The 23,927-nt window shown below is 40.9% G+C and overlaps 1 protein-coding gene across 1 annotated transcript in view; it reads right to left on the reverse strand.

The window, feature by feature from the left end:
- Positions 1 to 629: 629 nt before the first annotated feature.
- Positions 630 to 23,927, reverse strand: part of LOC126259383 (replication factor C subunit 3) — a 90,676-nt gene continuing 67,378 nt past the window's right edge. The window contains exons 6-7 of the mRNA XM_049956133.1: positions 13,990 to 14,158; positions 630 to 1,105 (exon numbers count right to left, since the gene is read on the reverse strand). Coding sequence (XP_049812090.1) covers positions 917 to 1,105; positions 13,990 to 14,158 — 358 coding nt within the window. The 3' untranslated portion in view covers positions 630 to 916. The remainder of the gene's footprint in view (positions 1,106 to 13,989; positions 14,159 to 23,927) is intronic.

Consider the following 23,927-nt stretch of genomic DNA (forward strand, 5'->3'; position numbering starts at 1 on the left):
CATTAGAGACGGAGCGCAAGCTCGGGTTAGGGAAGGATTGGGAAGGAAATCGGTCGTGCCCTTTCAAAGGAACCATCCCGGCATTTGCCTGAAACGATTTAGGGAAATCACGGAAAACCTAAATCAGGATGGCCGGAGACGGGATTGAACCGTCATCGTCCCGAATGCGAGTCCAGTGTGCTAACCACTGCGCCACCTCGCTCGGTAGTGACAGATATGGACGACAGGCCATCACATCCAATAAATCTCCCCCAACTCAGGGTTCTGGGTGACTTTTCCAAATTCTACCCCTTTTCCTAAACTTCTCCAGTCCTTTTCCTTCACTCCTCTTCCTTCCCCTTCTGGCAGAAAAAGGCTCTATAAGTTTGCAAACACAAAACTTTACATATATCTCTGTTCTCCTGCTGCTGCTTGATGAATAGATTTTTTATTTACATAACAAATGATACTGGATGGATTGCTACTCACCAAACACAGCAGACAGGCACAATGTAAGCACATATGCCTGTCTGCTGCTCTCAGTGCCTCCTCTGTGTGGTTAGTAGCAGTCTATCTTATTTCAATTGTTGTACTCCACAAATAATATCCAAATCAAAGGTACAGTACTAAGAAATAATAAAATGCAAAACTGTTTTCAGAGTACTGATTTATTATTTACATGTGCAGAATTAAACAAGCATATTCCAGTGGAAAATACAAGTCCAAAGAAAACTTTAAATAAGATTTCTAAAAATAAGTTATTCTTTTCCATCAATGAGTACCTTCATACTTCCCCCCCCCCCCTCTCTCTCTCTCTCTCACACACACACACACACACACACACACACACACACACACACACACACACACACACACACACATGAGAGAGACGGTGAGAAAGGATAGTGAGAGGGGGAGAGAGGTGGTTTATTGTTTCTCAAAACATATCATGCATCATATCCTCCATGAACTTTTTGTAGATACTCATAAACTTTGCAACAAATGCTTCTAAATGCATAATAGCTTTATTGCCGTGGTGTAAACGGTGTTCATATAAAGCTGCTGCAGCAACCACTTGTGTCTTCAGTTGCATGTCGCACTTCTCCACCACTTCATCAACAAGGTGCTGTAGGGAATAAAATAATACTATAAACAAAAATAACTGGAAAGGGGCAGCACATCAAATACTTCTTCACACAGATGTTAACTACCAAGACCATTACCTAGAATTTCGTACAGTTTGTGACATCTCCATTATAACGTCTTGTCTTTACTTTATTACATTCAGTATATATAACCAGAAATGAAGAGGAGATATCTTAAGTGCAGTAGACATATTATTCAAGAACATGATTAGAATAGTTTGTTAAAAACTTCGTTTATCCACAACGAGAAAGATTTACATGGATGTGTTTAGTGACAAATTGTGTAAATGACAAAATGCTAAGGCTTATTAATATAAACAAAAGCAAACAACTGTTAATGTATTACTAGTAATGAAAATGACTGATGGTAGGAAACAATCATCTCTGAATGTAATGAAGACATAGGACCTGTTATTCTAAATCTGAAGTACTTAAAACAATCAAGGTAAGTGAACAGTAATTATTCAGACAAAATTTTGACAGCCCATTTGTGCCAGTTCTAGCTTCGTTTGGTTTGCTTTATTCAATGCAAATCTAATGCTAAGTATGTGAATAAGTAACAAATTTCCTATCAGTGTCAGATCTCATTGTACTTTTAATTAACTATTATTTGCAGATTTGTGTGCTGTAGGCAAAATGCTATAGTCCATGAGATTGTACACTGTGGTGAATACACTAATAGTTGTTATTGTTGTACCAGGTTTTAAGTATGAGGAAAGTTGCAAACCAAGTCAATTTACCAAAATGTATGTGCAAGGGCCATTCAGTTCATAACACAATGAAGAAAGAACTGTAATAAGGAAAGAAGTGCTACTTCAAGACTTGTAAGATACTGAAGTAAATCATTTGGAACAAAACATAGTATTTTTAAGTACCCTTGGAAAGAAAAATAAGCAGCCTTGCCCAGTTACAGATCGAGAGTCATTCCAAACTGATGCAGTTTTTCAGCACATTTATGGATATTATAGTAGGAAAGAATACCCCACAATAGCAAAGTTCCTGATTTCTTTAAAAGACTTTGAACGTTCTTCAGTAGGGAAAACAGCACTTTAAATTATATTAAAAAGAATATGGTCTTATGCTCTAAAAAGCTAATGCAGTTGTGGCTCCTAGTATCTTCTTAGGAAAGGATAGCCATTCAATTATATGATTAAATGAAACCTGGGTAAATGTTGGAGAAGCAGTTGATAAATGCTAAACAGATGATACTCTGAATAGGAGCAGTTGTCAATCATCGGAAAGAGGAGCCAGATTCATTGTAGACCACACAGGTTCTTCAAATGGTTTTGGGCACGAAGAACTTTTAGTTTTTCAATCAAGAAAAACCTGTGACTACTGTAAGGATCTGGACCATCCACAACTTCTGCAGTGGTTCAAATATTTGGTGCTTCAGTTTAGAATTCCGACGGTGTTTGTAATGGATAATGCACCTTATCATTCAGTGATATTAGACAAAAGTCCAACACCTACTGACTCCGAAGAAACTATTGTGCAGTGGTTGTGGTGAGAGACATTGCTGTGACATGAGTCTAACAAAACTGCTGCTACATGAACTTGTGAAACAAAGTAAGCACTTGTGTCTATAGATGAAGTTGCTAGAGAACAGCGTCATATGGTAATTAGACTACCACTTTATCACTGCCATTTCAACAAAACTGAACTGACTCAGAGTGACATTGAGACTTGCATTCAAAATAATAAATCTTTTACTATAACAGAAATGGAAAGGCATTGCATGAAGATCTTGCTAGTGTAGACGTTGGCTCATGGAGGAAGAAAGTAGACAACATTGGTAAGCTTATTAGAGAAGCACAGACTATAGATAGAATTATAAATGAGGATGTCTGTTGATGAAAATGATGGTTTTGGCACCAATTTTAATGATAGTGATTAGGAGAATTTGATGGAATTGGACCACTGACACTCTAAGTTGGTGCATGTCAACGTATAAAGAATTAACACTTTCATTCTGTATCATAGTATGCACTCATTTCTTTATTTCATTCTATGAATGTTGATAGTGTGTTTTCGTTTACATTATTATATGAAGTTTTTATACACTGCTATGTATACATTATTATGCAACTGCTTATATACATGGCAATTGTAACCTACATTTGCAGAACATCCTGCGGTGCCAACTATAGCGACCTCGCAATTGCAGTAAAACCAACTACACATGAGCTTCAAGTTAAAGTGACATGTTTCATCGGACTGGCAGTAGTGTGTAAACTACTTCGCCACCTTATTCATTAAAACTGTGTGTGTGTGTGTGTGTGTGTGTGTGTGTGTGTGTGAGAGAGAGAGAGAGAGAGAGAGAGAGAGAGAGAGAGAGGAGGGGGGGGGGGGGGGGATTGCGGGTCAGGTCAGGCCCAGTAGAGCAGCATTATATGAATGTTGGTCAATCAAATGAATGCCCCCCCCCCCCCGCCTCACACACACACACACACACACACACCAATGCCAATGCCACATTGCCGACAATAGTAATCATTTTGTGCTCTGTTACAATCACTTGTTTCAACTTGTGACACAAAATTCCTAAATGTAAACATGAGATAGAAAAATACAACATAAATAAAAGGTTAGAGGAAGGTGAATCTGCATCCAAGTAATCTAACGAGTATAAGATTGGTAACACAAAAATTACAGATATAAAAAGCAAAAGAGGAGCATCACAAATTTTATATATTTTACTAATGGATTGACAAGTCGTAAAACTACGAAGCACATCATGAACATGGACCTAGATGATGCTGTTTACAAGTGGTTTACACAAAAAAGATCACAAAGAGAATATATCTTTGTTCCCAATTGAAAAAATAAATAAATAAATAAATGTTAAATGGCAATTCAATCTAACAAAACTCTTGGAAGAATATCAAATTTTAAAGCAAGCACAGGCTGATTAAAATGCTTTAGATCAAGACATGTCATCTGTAAACTCCAAATACAAGGAGAAAAAGTGCCTGTTGATTCTTCAGCAGACGATTCATTAAAAATCAAACTAAGGAACATACTGAGGGAAGATTATGCACTCAAAAACGTTTACAATGCTGATGAAAGTGCCCTCAATTACAAAGGTTTGCCAAGAGAAACTCTTGCTTCACACTGTGAATTGGCAGCACTTCGTCCTAAAATAAGCAAGGATCATACTTGTAGTACTGCTTTACCTTGTGCTATTGCTACTGGTAGTCACCAAAAAGTCATTGATTAAAGTAAGAAACCACGTTGTTTCAAAAAAGTTAATATGTCTGCAATGCCTATAGTGGGGGAATGACAGAATGGGTTGTGGATTGTACTCAGCAGCCCATTCAGTCATTGTTCCTTCAAACCTGGCTGTAGCCACAGTGATAGCCATTCATGAGGGTGGTCAACTAGATGTAGTCGTAGGATACTATTTTTTTTTTCCTCTATTTTGTGAAGTGCAAAATTTTACATTTTCGAACATTTAGAGCAAGTATCCGGTCTCTGCACCACGTTGAAATCCAATCAAGGACTAACTGAATATTTATGCAGCTTCTCTCAGATAGAACTTCATTATAGGTAACTGCATCATCTGCAAAAAGTCTGCTATTACTATTAACATCGTCTGCAAAGTCATTAATATACAACATGAACAGCAAGAGTCCCAACACACTTCCCTGCAGCACATCCAAAGTTCTTTCTACATCTGATGATGACTCTCCGTCCAACATAACATATTGTGTCCTCCCTACAAAAAATCCTCAATCCAGTCATAACTCTCACTTGATATTCCATATAATCGTACTTTTGACAATAAGCGTAGGTGTGGTACTAAGTCAAATGCTTTCTGGGAATCATGAAACACTGCATCTACCTGGTTGCCTTGATCCAAAGCTTTCAGTATGTCATGTGAGAAAAGTGTGAGTTGGGTTTCACATGATCGATGTTTTCGAAATCTGTGCTGGTTGTCATCGAGGAGGTCATTGTGTTCAAGATATCTCATTATGTATGAGCTAAGAATATGTTCCAAGATTCTATAAGAAATTGATGTCAAGGATATTTGGATGGTAGTTTTATGGATCACTTCTACTACCCTTTTTGTAGATGGGTGTGACATGTGCCTTTTTCCAAGAACTGGGCACGGGTTTTTGTTTGGGGGATATACGATAGATAACAGATTGAAGAGGGGCTAACTCAGCCGCAAATTCATTATAGAATCTAACAGGGATTCCATCAGGGCCTGGAGCTTTGTTAAATTTTAACGATTTCAGCTGTTTCACAACACCACTGACACCACTTATTTTATTCATCTTTTCAGTAGTACAGGGATTAAACTGCGGCAATTATCCTGGGTTTTCTTTTGTAAAGGAACATTTGAAAACAGAGTTAAGCATTTTAGCTTTTGCTTTGCTACCCTCAATTTCACTAAGGACTGGACACTAAATTGGTGCCAGTTACATATGGCCACCATTCCAGGTGACTCAATCAGAGTTATTGAAATGTTGAATGACCTATATTGTACAGTATGCCAATGACAAGATACAGAACGAACACCATGAACTATGCAAAAAGCAATCATGCCTATGGAAAGGAAATTTCACACCTGAATAGGCTCAATGTTTCCTAGAATAATACCACACTGGAACACACAGATAAACCAACTTTATCTGGGTGTGGCGTTGGATATATCTTATGTACAGACCTCAGTGTGTAAAAGGTGGCCTCCAGAAATAGTGTTTAGTAGTAACTCATAAACAGCCGAATGTGGAGCAAAACCTACAATCCTGAGAACCATCGTACAAGCACTATGCTTCTTTGTAGCTGAATACGCGTGCCCAATATGGACCAGATCAACACATACTAAGAAAGTCAACATAAGCCTCAACAGGACGTGTTAAGCAGCAACATGGTGTATGAAACCTACAGCCCTACCAAGGCTTTACAGAGCTGTTTGTCTTGCAAGTCTTAACTTCCGAAATTCACAGTGAGGCTCAGACAAACCATTTGATGATCGACATCCTCACTTTGGCACTGAGTGAGAGCCTTGACAACTGAAATACCATAAAAAGTTCTTAAACATGGCCACTGATGAACCACCACCTGACTATCCAACAGAATATGTAGTTCCCATTGGCTTCACAACAAATGGAAAACATGGAGGATGCTGAACCGCATAAGAACAGAAGGGGCCACATTGAAAACAAACATGGTCAGGTGGGGTCATGGTAATGTGGATGATGACAAGTGCAACTGCAGTGCTGTGCAAGGCATATAACACCTCCTGGCCAGTCCAAACTGCCCCTACAGATGCAACCTCGATTCTTTCTTGTGACTGAATAAGAAAGAATCCCCAGACGTGGCCAAACAGTGGGCTGAAAGACTGTGATTGGTTTCCGGACACTAAAAAATAAATTAAGTGTGTCATATGACTACCCATCCAACAAATAGTTTGTGAATTATTACTGTTTAAAGTTCACTAATTACACAATTTATTGAAAATTAACTCATCACAGCATTAAACGAAGCACTGATGAATTACATTCCTTAAGCACCATTGCTTCACATACATAATCCAACAGTATGCTTTTATTGATTATCCATCAGGTACATCTTTTCTGTTAATGTACATGATTAATATACACCCCCCCATGAACCATGGACCTTGCCGTTGGTGGGGAGGCTTGCGTGCCCCAACGATACAGATAGCCGTACCGTAGGTGCAACCACAATGGAGGGGTATCTGTTGAGAGGCCAGACAAACATGTGGTTCCTGAAGAGGGGCAGCAGTCTTTTCAGCAGTTGCAAGGGCAACAGTCTGGATGATTGACTGATCTGGCCTTGTAACATTAACCAAAATTGCCTTGCTGTTCTGGTACTGCGAACGGCTGAGAGCAAGGGGAAACTACAGCTGTAACTTTTCCCGAGGGCATGCAGCTTTACTGTATTATTAAATGATGATGGCGTCCTCTTGGGTAAAATATTCCGGAGGTAAAATAGTCCCCCATTCGGATCTCCGGGCGGGGACTACTCAAGAGAACGATGTTATCAGGAGAAAGAAAACCGGCGTTCTAAGGATCGGAGCGTGGAATGTCAGATCCCTTAATCGGGCAGGTAGGTTAGAAAATTTAAAAAGGAAAATGGATAGGTTAAAGTTAGATACAGTGGGAATTAATGAAGTTCGCTGGCAGGAGGAACAAGACTTTTGGTCAGGTGAATATAGGGTTATAAATACAAAATCAAATAGGGGTGTTGAGTGGTACTTAAGTAAATAAATCAGTGAAATCAAAGTGAACTAGAAATTAGGATATAAATGAAAAACTTGGTTTAGTTTAGAGAGTTACATATTGGCATTCAGCGGGCAAAACAGCAGAACAGAAGAGACAATGACCATGAAGTCAGCAAGTTCCACATAAGCGGGCGCTGTCGATTCAGCCGTCAGGGCATCGCCCGACCGGCTCACATGTTTCTCAGTTGTCGTATGTGATCATCCCAAGAGCCAATGACCGACGTTAAGAAGATTCTTCGAGAAGCTTTTCAACGTGACAGAAGAGGCAATGACCGGCTCACGTGTTTCTCAGTCGTCACATGTGATCAAAGGCCCTCGCCTACATCCCAAGAGCCAATGACCGACGTTAAGAAGATTCTTCGAGAAGCTTTTCAACGTGACAGAAGAGGCAATGACCGGCTCACGTGTTTCTCAGTCGTCACATGTGATCAAAGGCCCTCGCCTACATCCCAAGAGCCAATGACCGACGTTAAGAAGATTCTTCGAGAAGCTTTTCAACGTGACAGAAGAGGCAATGACCGGCTCACGTGTTTCTCAGTCGTCACATGTGATCAAAGGCCCTCACCTACATTCCAAGAGCCAACGACCGACGTTAAGAAGATTCTTCGAGAAGCTTTTCAACGTGACAGACGAGGCAATGACCGTGAAGTCGTTCACCTCCAGTAAACTGAAGTGAATAAATACGCGAGACGCAGTGGGCCAGACAGATGAAGTCAGACGGAGACGGAGAGGAGAGACGAAGAAGACGAAGAAGTTTTCAGTCAGTTTCGGTGCTGAAGACCGTCATGCAAGAAGAGACTGCATCATGCACAGACGCACCAAGTCCGCTGCTGTAATGGAATAGCAAGCAGCAGCCGCGGCGCCAGAAGACAGAAGTTAAAAGGTATTTGAAGTCTGGTTTTTACATACCCGGGTGACTCGTGAGGACGGGAAGGAGACGGCCTCACATCAGTAGTCACCTGTGAGCTGGGATGAAGACCTGACAGCCGAAGACTGGCAAGCGGGAGTCCGTGGTTCGAGTCCGCCACACTGGCCTTCCCCCGCCGCGCCGCTCCGCTGGTCGACGCAGAACACACGCGGCCGCTTAGAGAAGAGAAACACTGGGACGCGACACCCAAGGTATCATCCGATGCACGATTTCGCTCGCAATAATTAAACGGGCCACCTCGCGCTGCGCGTCTCCAGTCAGCTGGGCGAGACGGCGACACGAGATACACACCCCTACGCGTAATCAGACGCCGCCGCCGCCGCTGCCGCAGCAGAAGACTTCACAAACGACACAGCTGCCGCTCTCCGAACCAGAACATCCCGTAAGATACAGTTGTACAAATCTTCAATAAAAGTTATCTTATGTAAAAATGATGTTTCATTCGACCTCATACCCGAGCCAAGGAAGAACCCACCCTGCCCACATGTTGTTAAGAGAGAAAAGTTAAATTATTTAATATTTTCACCCTGACAGAATGCTTTAGAATGCTCATCCTGACAATTGACAGCATCAAAAGAGAAAACCCAGTTACATTTAGTGACAGAAGTGTCACATTTAGTAACACAACTGTTACATTTGGTATCAGAAGCCGTTTTAGTTGTTACAGGGGTAATGCAGGAGTAGGTTCAATAATGAATAAAAAAAATAGGAGTACGGGTAAGCTACTACAAACAGCATAGTGAACGTATTATTGTGGCCAAGATAGACACGAAGCTGATGACACAGCAGTAGTCACTGAAAGAGCACATGTCTTGTGTCACTTGGCGTCATGTTTTTTATTTTGAAGTTGAGATACCCAACTGCATTAGTACAATGTATGACCCACCTAACTTTTGAATGTCACTCAAAAATGTCCTTCTGATGGGTTATACCACACATCTGACAAGCTGAAAGTGTGCCGTAATGAAAAAGGCATAATAAAAGAATATTTTAATCCAGACTAGTTTGGCAGATTATTGCCATTCAAAAAATGTATGTGGGCATGCTGAATGGCTAAATGTTTAACTTGGATCAGAGAACTTTAAAGAGAAGGGCAGATTTTGCCTTCTTGGAAGCAGAATAGTTAAAGAAGAAACAAGAAAGGTGTTGCAGAAAGCAATGCTCGACTGAAAAGGGTTTTCTATAAAAAGAAACAGCTGGTAACATCCAGAAACATACCTTGAGACCACAAAAAAGAAGATAAGCTGTATGTGGAGCACAGTTCTGTATGGGTGTGAAGGGGAAGACAGATGAGAAACAATTAGAAGTCGTTGAAAATGGTGTTACATGAGACTGCTGAGGATCAGGCAGGTTGAACAATGAGTATACAAGAATAAAGTTTCTAACAAAGAACATAATAAGTCAAAGATTTAGAATGGTTGTGTACAAATTAAGTCAAGTAATTGCTGAAAATGGCTGTAGCTGAATGGATGATGAAAGGAACGAACTGCATGTCCAGAACTAGATGTGAGTATATATTTTAAAGATCATCAATTATGTGTGATTCTGTTATTCTCTGATGAAATGGATGCCAGGCAAATGAGAGGGATGGAGGACAGACTGATGATTGAAACAAAAATGACAATGACAACGCAGCAGCAGCAGCAGCAACAACAACAAAAACAACAACACAGCTTTATTCTTATTACAGCCTAGTCAACGCATACTACCTCCTGCAATTTAGGGCAACTGGTGAATTAGTTTGAACTGAGAGAATTACGAGGTGCATTCAAGTTCTAAGTCCTCCGATTTTTTTTCTCCGGACTGGAAAGAGATAGAAACATGCACATTGTTTTAAAATGAGGCCGCCTTCATTGTCAATACGTCCCACAGATGGCAGCACCGTACGGCAGATGGAATTTTACCGCCAGCGGCGAGAATGAGAACTGTTTTAAATACTTAAAATGGCGATGTTTTCCCTACTTGAACAGCGTGCAATAATTCGTTTTCTGAATTTGCATGGTGTGAAACCAATTGAAATTCATCGACAGTTGAAGGAGACATGTGGCGATGGAGTTATGGATGTGTCGAAAGTGCGTTCGTGGGTGCGACAGTTTAATGAAGGCAGAACATCGTGTGACAACAAACCGAAACAACCTCGGGCTCGCACAAGCCGGTCTGACGACATGATCGAGAAAGTGGAGAGAATTGTTTTGGGGGATCGCTGAATGACTGTTGAACAGATCGCCTCCAGAGTTGGCATTTCTGTGGGTTCTGTGCACACAATCCTGCATGACAACCTGAAAATGCGAAAAGCGTCATCCAGGTGGGTGCCACGAATGCTGACGGACAACCACATGGCTGCCCGTGTGGCATGTTGCCAAGCAATGTTGACGCGCAACGACAGCTTGAATGGGACTTTCTTTTCGTTGGTTGTGACAATGGACGAGATGTGGATGTCATTTTTCAATCCAGAAACAAAGCGCCAGTCAGCTCAATGGAAGCACACAGATTCACCACCACCAAAAAAATTTCGGGTAACCGCCAGTGCTGAAAAAATGATGGTGTCCATGTTCTGGGACAGCGAGGGCGTAATCCTTACCCATTGCGTTCCAAAGGGCACTACGGTAACAGGTGCATTCTATGAAAATGTTTTGAAGAACAAATTCCTTCCTGGACTGCAACAAAAACGTCCGGGAAGGGCTGCACATGTGCTGTTTCACCAAGACAACGCACCCGCACATCGAGCTAACGTTACGCAACAGTTTCTTCGTGATAACAACTTTGAAGTGATTCCTTATGCTCCCTACTCACCTGACCTGGCTCCTAGTGACTTTTGGCTTTTTCCAACAATGAAAGACACTCTCCGTGGCCGCACATTCACCAGCCGTGCTGCTATTACCTCAGCGATTTTCCAGTGGTCAAAACAGACTCCTAAAGAAGCCTTCGCTGCTGCCATGGAATCATGGTGTCAGCGTTGTGAAAAATGTGTACGTCTGCAGGGCGATTACGTCGAGAAGTAACGCCAGTTTCATCGATTTTGGGTGAGTAGTTAATTAGAAAAAAAATCGGAGGCCTTAGAACTTGAATGCACCTCGTATATGCAAAAATAATCCATAATAGAATTTACTAGACAAAATGCAATACCTCCGCCTACATTCCACACAAAATACAGGGTGTATATAAAGTCTGGGCAAACTTTCAATTATTCATTTCACAAGAACCAACCATTCCGATTAGTGAGCACTAGCTGCAAACATGGTGAGTTCAGGTGCGGATCGAGCTTTCTGTGTGTTGGAGTTTGACAAAAACAAGTGTGCTACAGGTGTTCAACGGATGTTTAGAATGAAGTACGGTAGGAAGCCACCAACAAGGAAGGCCATTTACCACTGGCACAACAAATTCGTTACGACAGGTTGCTTGTACCCGACAAAGAGAAGCGGACGTCCCAGAGTGAGTGAAGTGAATGTGTGGAAAGTCCTGCGACAGAAGCTGTCTATGAAACCATTCAAATTGGAGCTAGTGCAGAATCTCAATGACGACAAGCATTTTGAGTTTTGTTCGCAGTTGCAACAACTGAATGAGGATGGGGATGGCATTATTGATCGCTTAATTTTTAGTGACGAAGCCACTTTTCACACTAATGGGAAAGTGAACAGGCATAATTGTTGAATCTGGGGTACAAAGCATCCACATGAATGCACTGAATTTGAGCTTTATTCCCCAAAGGTAAATGTTTTTTGTACATTGTCACGTTGAAAACTGTATGGGCCATTCTTCTTCGCTAGAGCACTGTCACTGGATATTCCTATTTGGACATGTTGCAGCAATGGCTGATGCCTCAAATGCAATCAGACTCTCTGTTCATCTTTCAGCAGGATGGGGCTCCACCCCATTTTCATCGTGAAGTTCGTGGGTACCTGAACACGGAGCTGCCGCATGATGGATCAGCCGTGCTACAGAAGGGGACAGCGGTTTCACGAAATGGCCTTGCCAATCACCAGATCTCACTCCACGTGACTTTTTTTCTGTGAGGACACAGTAAAGATCTGGTGTATGTCCTACAATTAAGAGACAATGGACCATAAGGTACTAGATAAGAACCTTCACTTAATACAAGAATTTCGGCCAAATGTACAGTACGAAATGCCAAAACTTCACGTGATGTAAAACCTTCCAAGCCAGTCCTTGAAGCATCATGACACACAACAACAGCAAACATGATCCAACCATTACCTATAGTACTTGATTCAGATTATCATTAATAAAAACTACACATTGATCTTGCCAAAAGCCGAGAAGCGATTCTTCTTAGTGTTGTAGCTCCCTGGGGCACCCTGGGATGCTCTCTGGGCCTGCCCCCCTCAGGGGCCTCTCACATTGCATGTGGTTACGCAATCGCATCCACGCCGCTCAGCCTTTAAAAAGACTAAGGCTGTGTGGCCGAGATATTATACAGCTTTTAACACAGGGAGATAATGCGCTATACACAGGCCTGCAAACTCAGCCACAGCGTGTTATCGACTCTGTACAGGCGACAACCAGCGTGCGCTTGGATCTTGAGCTATAAATAGCTGCTGATGCAACTTCGCGCATTCATTATATGAATAGCATCATTCAAGAATGGGTCGCCGTTTTGGATATCGCCGTCGCAGACGAATGCTGGTCTACAAGCAATTGGCGAATATTTCTGGCACCTATGGTACTGTTCCAGCACCTGGTACGAGTAAGAAGATAACAAATCTCACGTGAAGTTTTGGCATTTCGTACTGTACATTTGGCCGAAATTCTTGTATTAAGTGAAGGTTCTTATCTAGTACCTTATGGTCCATTGTCTCTTAATTGTAGGACTAGGCGTAAGGTTAATTGTGATGAAAAAATTTATATTTGGTCTAAGATAAGTGGTACATCTAATATGGAAGATTGTAAATTTGTTGGTGTTTGAATGATATATCATTAATAAAAACTACACACTGATCTTGCCAAAAGCCGAGAAGCGATTCTTCTTAGTGTTGTAGCTCCCTGGGGCACCCTGGGATGCTCTCTGGGCCTGCCCCCCTCAGGGGCCTCTCACATTGCATGTGGTTACGCAATCGCATCTACGCCGCTCAGCCTTTAAAAAGACTAAGGCTGTGTGATGTAGCAGAGGTCCAGGAGAGAATACGGGAAGCAACTGCCGCAGCTGACGATGCCATGCTGGGATGCGTATGGCAAGAATTCGATTACCGTATTGACGTCTGCTGGGTCACTCATGGTTCACATATAGAATGTTTGTAAAAAAAAAAAAAACTTTCAGAGTTTCTCTTGAAAATGCAATATTTATGACATCTGTACAATGTTTAGTTCTTGTGCAATAAATAATTGAAAGTGTTCCCGGACTTTATGTACATCCTGTATGTCAAATCAATGTCTGAGACCAGTATGGACTGAAGCTGTGACTCACTTACCAAGAGAAAGTCTGAAGTACAAGTTGAGCAAATAATATTTCATACACAAACTATGAATACTGTACAGCCAAGTACATTGGAGGAAAGACAGTCACTATGCAATGAAACCTTTATGCCTCTTCTTTCCGAATTACATTTTTAATCCATTCTTGTACATGCATTTTGACTACTACTTTCTGCCAAAACTACGTGACAGCCATATTTTGCTCTAAAAGTTCAGCATTTAAAGCCAAAATTTATCAGAACAAGTTCACTTGCCTTGAAAATGAGTTCTGTAGGAATGCCATGGATAATGAGTTCATACAATTTCTCTCGAATTATTCCAATCTGTCTAGGTGTTTGCTCTGCAACCATGAGGTCTGACACACCTTGTAAAAACACCAACCAGTCTGGCAACTGCACTGGCGAATCTGCTGTTGGAGTATTCCTGTGTAAGAAAAAAAACTTATTCAGTGTTTCATTCATTCCTTCATACATTTAGTCCCCTAAATCTCATCATTACGAAGAGCCCTCTGGAATGTGGAACAAAGTAAGTTATACTTTACAAGGCAAAAGCAGCTACTGCAGTAAAGCAACTAACATAAAATTGTCACTAGTGCTAGTCTACTGAGAACTGAAATTTGTAGGAACACACACACACACACACACACACACACACACACACACACACACACACACAGGGTGACTTTGACATGTGCAGAAAATTGTCTGCAGCAAGTAACATAATTAGCACACAAAAATACCCCTAACAATTTGTTTGTTTCTCCAATAATTATGTCTGTGTGTGTGTGTGTGTGTGCGTGTGTTCCTCTTACACTATCCTACTGCTGTTTTCCTTTACTAAACATTTATCTAACTTACAGCTTTGAATACTTGGAAAGTTGAAAACATGTTTAATAATTATTTCAATGATTTATAAAAGGAGTGACTTATAAGGTACTCTTGTCTGTGTATTTCCAATTTCCTGCCCGAATCCATTATCCACCTGTTGTAGATTTTAGAACCTGAACACAATATTCCATCCCGAACCCTATATATAGGGTCAATTACGAAATGACTTTTACTTCTAATATTGTGGTTGTGGATTTTACAGTTTATCCTAAATTCACTTTTATTGTTAACCACAAATATCATTTGAGCGCAGTCAGCCACAGCATGCAAAACTGTATGCATGCTGTCCAGCATGTATCAGCTTTGTCAGGTTCATTTTGGCTGTGCTCAGTCCTCAGAATTACTCGGTATGAGGTGACTGCAATGTAATGCTGTTTCCTCCAGCCATTCATGTGGCCTTTTTTTTTTTTTTTGGTTGGCACGACTTTATTCTGTTTGTGAAGGCAGTGCTGTTTATCCCTAGCTATTTGCTCGTGGTATAAAGACAGTTTGAACGTCCAATGGTTATTGCAATGAGACGTACACTCAAAAATGAGGCAGTCTAGGGGCCTACAAAATGAGTGGGAATCACAGCTTTTTTTCAAAGAGAAGAACGACAATTCTCAATGTTTATTATGCAGCTGTATTATCATCTGGCACAAAAATTTGCTACATTACAGCTTTACAACACCTTTGTATGCCATCTTTGTAGAGGATGGTGGTTGAAACGTCAGGTGGTCAATTTGAAGTACACAGCAGTACACCTTCAGCCATAAATTTTGACCTCTTTATTAATGTAATAGGATAGATTAAAAAAATCTACTCACCAAGCAGCAAAAGAAGAACAACAATAAAAAAAGTTTTACTTATGCAAGCTTTCGGAGCCAAGGGCTCACTCTTCCGGCAGTAGGGTTGAAGGGGAAGAAAGAGGGGTGAAGGAAAAGGACTGGAGATATTTAGGAAAAAGGGCAGAGTTTGGAAAGTCACCCAGAACCCATTGTTAGGGGAGAATTAGCGGACGGGATGAGAAGGCATCAGTCTTTCCTTCTTATCCCATACAGTAAGTCTGCCCCGTCTCAGGATTCTGGGTGACTTTTCCAAACTTTGCCCTTTTTCCTAAATCTCTTCAGTCCTTTTCCTTTACCCCTTTCTTCCCCTTCAACCCTTCTGCCGCAAGAAGGAGCCACTGAGTCTTAAAGCTTGCAGAGTGTGGGGAAGAAAGCTGGTATCTTTTTACTTCCTCTCTTCTTTTGCTATCTGCCTCCTTGAAATTCATTTTTTAACTTTTGACTAACATACGTAAGTATAATCAGCATTTTCATAAAAGAGAAAGGTTGGTCCTCAGTTTTAATGAATACAGCACCAGATCTAGTTTTGTGCTTAGTTTTATGTATGTAATTGATTTTCTAATTTATTTCAACTATTTCTAGTTAATATCTTTTGTTATAGGATGAAATCAGTAACTGTTTTGTAACTTAAATTCTATTGTGGACTCATAAACAAATATAAATTCTTTACTAATTATAAACACTTGGAGGAACAACTAATAGTATTCTTGAAGGATCTATTTGGCTCTGTTTGAAAACATGTTAGCAAAGCCACCCCTTAATTAATTCCAAAGTAATTACTAGTTTTGTCAAAAGTATTGTTTGCATAACTACAAGGTGTACAACTTTGCTTCCACCGTTTTTTCCCTAATATTTGAGGCTTTAATGAAACAAACTGGTTACACATGTATCATTCAAAGTATTTTCCATTGTTGGCCACTACTTTCTCCCATCTTTCGGGCAGTGTACGATTCTCGTGCCAAAAAAATTGTTCATCTTTTGAAGCGATCCACAAATCGATCCAATTTGTGACTTCTACATGAGATCGGAAGTGTTGGTCAGCCAGGCTATGCGCCACTGATCTAAGCAGGTGACAGTCAGAGGGAGCAATGTCTGGAGAATACGGCGGGTGGAGTAGGACTTCACAAGTACGTTTTGACCTCTTTTGCAACGTGGGGTTGAGTGCTGTTAAATCACTTTATCGTGCCTCTTGCTGTATTGTGGCCTTTTGTCTTTTAATGCTCTGCTCAAACACATTGTATTCAATAATGAGCACCTGTGATTGTTTCACTTGGTTTTAACACCTTACAGTACACGACTCCAAGCTAGTCCCACCAAATGCAGAGCATGATCTTGGAGCCAGGAATATTCGGTTTGACCGTTGATGTGGAAGCATGGCCGGGATATCCCCATGATTTTTTGCCTTTAGGTTTATCGTAATGAACCCATTTTTTGTCCCCGGTCACAATGCAATGCAGAAATCCCTTCCATTTTTGCCTCTGAAGCAACTGTGACAAACACACAAATGCAATACAACGTCTCTTGTTTTCAGCTCACACGGGACCCAAGTTCCTTCTTTCTGAATCATGCCCATAGCCTTGACACATTTTGAAATGGCTTGCTGTGTCACTCCCACTAATTGTGCCAATTCATCTTGAAGCACTTGCCGCAAAAGGCAAAGGTCCAGAGTTCGAGTCTCGGTCCAGCACACAATTTTAATCTGCCAGGAAGTTTCATATCAGTGTACACTCCGCTCACTCAGCAATGTCTCCAATTCTGCATATTCAAATACATTTTCTCTTCTACCACTGTGCCGGTCTACGACGTTAAAATCACCTTTCTTGAAGCATTGCAACCACTCATGACATATTCTTTCACTAATAACGTCCTTACCATACGTACTTGAGAGCATTCGATGAGACTCAGCCGCTGTTTTCTTCATACTGAAACAAAACAGTAACACCACCCGCAAATGATGAGAATTAGGCTCTTAAACTGACATTTTCAATGAAGAACAACTTTACAATGCAGACACAAATTGGCTAATGTTTGAATGAGGTTATGTTGACCGAGGTCCTGACGTCTGTGATCTGTTTCTTTCGACCGCTACTTACCGTTGTCGCCACCTATTGGAAAAAGGCGGAAGCAAAGTTGTACACCTTGTATATCTGTTAATTTCATCATATAAACAAATAATTCAGTCTAACCCTTGTAGTAGAAGAAACTTAACAGAAACGAATTTTTCGATGTCCTCAGTTAAGTTTTAATTGTAATTTATGTAATTTAAACATCAAACAATGTGTAGTTTTTATTGTGATGATATACATAAGGGCTCGATTTTTGGTACTGAGTCAGTCAGTTCACGGCAGAGTTTCAGACAAGGAACCCGTATTGGTTAGATCAACAAACATTGCATAAACTTAACAGTGAAATAAGTATAACACAAATAGGCCGTGTGTTAAAACAATTTCCTGGTTAAAAACACAATTTCTCTCAGACGAAATTACGTATAAAGCAGGTGAAAATACATCCGTGCTAAGCAACAGTATACTGTCCCTCGGAGCTGTAAAACCTATCAGTCCTTTGAATCTTAAAGGTCTTATACCGGTGGAGGACGTTCCAGCACTTTAGGAAACTAAACCCAGGAAAAACAATGCGTTTGGAAAGATGTTTGATGCGAGACAATATGCACACAGTTTATTTTCGTGTTGGGGAAGTATATGCACAAATTCCACAAATTACAGCACAGTAGCTTCTGTAGCTCTAAAATATAGATTGCGTTGAGCGATGCGCTTTTGTCAGCCAGTCATAGCTCATGTCACGTGGTCTCACTAGCAAATGACGGCGGTTATTCAGAGCACGAGGCCTACGAGAAAGACAGGCCGTGGCACATACGTTATGAAGGTAGGTCGAGCTCGCTCGACTCAGCAAAGTGTGTTTCTACACCAGTTAACCCGTAACTAGATGTGTGTGTACGAACGAGAATTGCATCGTCTATTGGAATGCACTATTATGGAATCTTACCGTTGTTGGTCCTACAATGATAGGAAGTCCGTAGGCCTACTAACAGACTCTAACTTGGCAATTAAAATCATGCCAAAATGATTATCAGTTGCGTAAGGCACCACATCTATGAAAGGAGAACTGTTACGAAGAAGAGACTAAATGCTATAAACGAGCAGTTATACCATTTCTATCAAGAATTGATTTTAAATTTTGTTGTACAAATAGTAATCAGTAAGGCTTCATAATAACAGATTCCAGTACAAGATGCAATTCTCGTTAGTATGCACGCACCCAGTTGCGAGTTAACAGATTTAGAAACGCATTTTGCCTGCTGAGTTAAGGGAACGAGCGAGCTCAGGCCATTCTTCGTGACGTACGCGCTGCAGCCTGTCTTTCTCGTGGGCCTCGTTCAGAGCATAAGACATGTTATGTAATCAACCACTAGCAGCATCACTGTTAAGCAGCGCGACCATATGAAGACGAAAGGTTAATGGGTTAAAGAAATGTAAGTACACTATATCTTCACGAAAACCTGAACTTTCACATACAATATTGGGCATTAACAATGTTTGCTGTTTTTTCTCGGAGGGCATGGTTAGGCAGGAACCTAAGAATGCTTCGGAAACTGAACTGCTGTATTTTATGTATTTTGTACAAGTACTTTCGTACTGCATAAACATGCAGTTCAAATGCAGTTGCATATCAAAGATCTTTACAAAATGCATTATCTTTTGCTGGATTTCGTTTCCTAAAGTGCTTGGAAGTATAAAACCCCTAATCTTTCCATAAGCCGTTTTCCAATAACACAATTAATTTAGTTTTTATTTCGTGATCATGGCTGCAGCGATTTAGGAGAACCTTTACAAAGTGAAGTTTATACTTAGCTGTAGTCGGTGTCATGTTTTCTTGAAGAGTGATGCAACAATTTTTACTCTGTTTTTATTCAAATTTCCGAATATACTGTACAACATTTAAACACCCACTGACATAAGGCTGCAAGCACTCACAGCAAGGTCTGGGGATCTCTGCGAGCATTCTGCGTTCTGCCTGACTGGGACTGGAGTGGCAATGAAGGATGGGACAGAATAGGAGCAGTCGCCACGGCATCAGCTGGTCAATGCAAAGTGATCCAGTGACTGCATGAAGTGGGAAGAGACATCGCTGCGAGCTGAGATGGCGAGGTGAGGTGACCAGGCCAGCAATCGATCACACGAAAGACGAGCCATCGTTTTCAGCAGCTAACATCGTTACATGCCTGCTCAAAATCCTAATACTGTGAAACGCCATAATAATACAGTCGCTGTTACCGAGATTAAATACAAATAAAACAATTGCTGTTTACACATCCAATGCCAAAAAATATAACTTGATATATGTAAAGAGAAAAAAAAATGTCAAGACAGTATTACAGGAAAATACTAGCTGGCAGGGAAGTGGTAAACAATAACATTACGTAAGTTGGTCAGTAATTAAAGAAGAAAAATCTGGAGCAAGAGTCTTGAAATACTAGTTTACTGAACCGAGTAGCATGTTCTTCAGATGATCAGACTACGGTGTAGCTAGCAGGTTTCGGGTTGTTTTTTTGCTCTACCTTTGCAACAAACATTCGCAGATACAGAAGCAGTTACTAGAACGCACTCCGCAACGTCTACGTTCTCCAGCCATTAGATCACGCAAAACTTCAAGGGCAACATTTCCAATTCCGTGGTCCAAATACACAGAGCTACTCTGGCATGGAAATCCTTAAATTGGTTTTACAAGGCCTGTACAAACTGAATTATCAACCAGAGTGTTTCCTTTACTGCGGACTTGATTAGCAGGAAAATATGGAGAGGGGGCTTCCAAGTATATCAAAGAACAGCAAGAAAACAAAGCGTGAAGACAACAATAACAGCTGAACAGCGTTTATTACGTTTCTAGGTACGGAGGGATGCATAAAAAGTGACAATATCAATATACTGGATGTCAAGTAAAACCATATTTTAAAATTAAGTGGGTAAATCATTCCCCTACAAGTAAATCAACACGTACGCTGGTACAGAATCTAGGCTTTAAATTAAAATCGGTATATGTGCAACAGAAGGTGTACCAAGTCCTAAAGCACTTTGGAAATTTTACATACAGTAGAGCGCCCCACTTGTAAAGTAACTGGGAGGCCAAGTCATTCGCAACCGGCAGACTTCATAACTTAGAAATCGTGGATGGCAGACGAGAGCAAGTAACCAATAGCAGCCGATAGAGAGACAAAGAGAGAGAGAGAGAGAGAGAGAGAGAGAGAGAGAGAGAGAGAGAGAGAGAACTTTGATCGATGAGTGTGGTGGCCTTAATATCTTTCGTCTTTATAATTGAGGTGCTGTACTGTACATGTCAAATTAGCTAGAAGCTTGCAACAGATTACTGGAGTAAGACTGGCTGATAAGTCTTGTCATTCATAGTTTCTTCAAGGGTCAACAAACGCAGTGCTACTAATAATATCATAATTAACGCTGATTATTGCTTAGCAGAGACTGTGTTTTCAAACGTGCCTCGCTAGCTTTTCAAATCACACAGTCTGTCAGTTGTCAGTGTGCTTGGCTCACCTGCTGAATGCAGTTCTGTACACGTGCGGGGCAAAGTTTTATAAACTGACAAGGTAGGTAACACTCGTGTCATATTTCATTATGCGTAATAATGAGGCGCAGCCTTATTTCATACATTGTTCCTCTTTCTCCAATAAAGGTTGCCCACCAACAATCACTACGACTGCGCCATGTCGATTGGTTTTCAAGATAGCTGGCTTTCAGATCCAGCATTCAAGGACTGGCTGGTGAAAGAACCCACAGATCTTTATAGTGCTAAATGTGGATTATGTCCACGGACACTCATTAACATCCGTACTATGGGAAGATCGGCTCTTACAAGTCACATGACAAAATCCAAGAAGCACATCGAAAAAGCAGCTGCCATGAGAAGCAAAGCAAGTTTGTACGTCTACACCCGGCCAGCGGCGACCACTTCAACCCAGCAGAAAGATTCTACTTCCACTACCACATCTGCGGATTCAGCTGGGTCAACAACAGTGGCGTTGGCCACTGGAGTTGTCGCGCCTCCGCAGAAGGATGTCACTGCAATGTCAAAACCTGGAGATAAACTGAGAGGAATTGATCGGATGACAATATAGGACAAAGTAACACAAGGCAGATGACGAAGAAATTGATGAAATGTATGATGAGATAAAAGAAATTATTCAGATAGTGAAGGGAGACGAAAATTTAATAGTCATGGGTGACTGGAATTCGATAGTAGGAAGAGGGAGAGAAGGAAATGTAGTAGGTGAATATGGATTGGGGGTAAGAAATGAAAGAGGAAGCCGCCTGGTAGAATTTTGCACAGAGCATAACTTAACCATAGCTAACACTTGGTTCAAGAATCATAAAAGAATATTGTATAGATGGAAAAATCCTGGAGAAACTAGAAGGTATCAAATAGATTATATAATGGTAAGACAGAGATTTACGAGCCACGTTTTAAATTGTAAGACATTTCCAGGGGCAGATGTGGACTCTGACCACAATCTACTGGTTATGAACTGTAGATTAAAACTGAAGAAACTGCTAAAAGGTGGGAATTTAAGGAGATGGGACCTGGATAAACTAAAAGAACCAGAGCTTGTACAGAGCTTCAGGGAGAGCATAAACGAACAATTGACAGGAATGGGGGAAAGAAATACAGTAGAAGAAGAATGGAAAGCTTTCAGGGATGAAATAGTGAGGGCAGCAGAGGATCAAGTAGGTAAATAGATGAGGACTAGTAGAAATCCTTGGTTAACAGAAGAAATATTGAATTTAATTGATGAAATCAAAAAATGCAGTAAATGAAGCAGGCAAAAAGGAATACAAACATCTCAAAAATGATATCGACAGGAAGTGCAAAATGGCTAAGCAGGGATGGCTAGAGGACAAATGTAAGGATGTAAGGACTTATCTCACTAGGGGTAAGATAGATACTACCTACAGGAAAATTAAAGAGACCTTTGGAGAAAGGAGAACCACTTGTATGAATATCAAGAGCTCAATAGAAACCCAGTTCTAAGCAAAGAAGGGAAAGCAGAAAGGTGGAAGGAGTATATAGAGGGTCTATACAAGGGCGATGTACTTGAGGACAATATTATGGAAACAGAAGAGGATGTAGATGAAGATGAAATGGGAGATATGATACTGCGTGACGAGTTTGACAGAGCACTGAGAGACCTGAGTCGAAACAAGGCCCCCGGAGTAGACAACATTCCACTGGAACTACTGACGGCCCTGGGAGAGCCAGTCCTGACAAAACTCTACCATCTGGTGAGCAAGATGTGTGAGACAGGTGAAAGACCCTCAGACTTCAGGAAGAATATAATAATTCCAATCCCAAAGAAAGCAGGTGTTGTCAGATGTGAAAATTACTGAACTATCAGTTAATAAGTCACAGCTGCGAATTCTTTACAGATGAATGGAAAAACTAGTAGAAGCCGACCTCGGGGAAGATCAGTTTGGATCCGTAGAAATATTTGAACACGTGAGGCAATACTAACCCTACGACTTATCTTAGAAGAAAGATTAAGAAAAGGCAAACCTACGTTTCTAGCATTTGTAGACTTAGAGAAAGCCTTTGACAATGTTGACTGGAATACTCTCTTTCAAATTCTGAAGGTGGCAGGGGTAAAATACAGGGAGCGAAAGGCTATTTACAATTTGTACAGTAACCAGATGGCAGTTATAAGAGTCAAGGGACATGAAAGGGAAGCAGTGGTTGGGAAGGGAGTGAGACAGGGTTGTAGCCTCTCCCCTATGTTATTCAATCTGTATATTGAGCAAGCAGTAAAGGAAACAAAAGAAAAATTTTGAGTAGGTATTAAAATCCAGGGAGATGAAATAAAAACTTTGAGGTTCGCCGATGACATTGTAATTCTGTCAGAGACAGCAAAGGACCTGCAAGAGCAGCTGAACGGAATGGACAGTGTCTTGAAAGGAGGATATAGTCAGGTGATGCTGAGGGAATTAGATTAGGTAATGAGACACTTTTAAAGTAGTAAAGGAGCTTTGCTATTTGGGGAGCAAAATAACTGATGATGGTCGAAGTACAGGGGATAGAGTGTAGCCATGTATGGAAGTGAAATGTGGACTATAAATTGTTTGGACAAGAAGAGAATAGAAGCTTTCAAAATGTGGTGCTACAGAAGAATGCTGAAGATTAGATGGGTAGATCACATAATGAATGAGGATGTACTGAATAGGATTGGGGAGAAGAGGAGTTTGTGGCACAACTTGACAAGAAGAAGGGATCGGTTGGTAGGGCATATTCTGAGGCATCTAGGGATCGCCAATTTAGTATTGGAGGACAGCGTGGAGGGTAAAAATCGTAGAGGGAGACCAAGAGAAGAATATACTAAGCAGATTCAGAAGGATGTAGGTTGCAGTAGGTACTGGGAGATGAAGAAGCTTGCACAGGATAGAGTAGCATGGACAGCTGCAT

Source organism: Schistocerca nitens, chromosome 5 (assembly GCF_023898315.1).
Source record: "Schistocerca nitens isolate TAMUIC-IGC-003100 chromosome 5, iqSchNite1.1, whole genome shotgun sequence".
NCBI classification, from domain to species: domain Eukaryota; kingdom Metazoa; phylum Arthropoda; class Insecta; order Orthoptera; family Acrididae; genus Schistocerca; species Schistocerca nitens.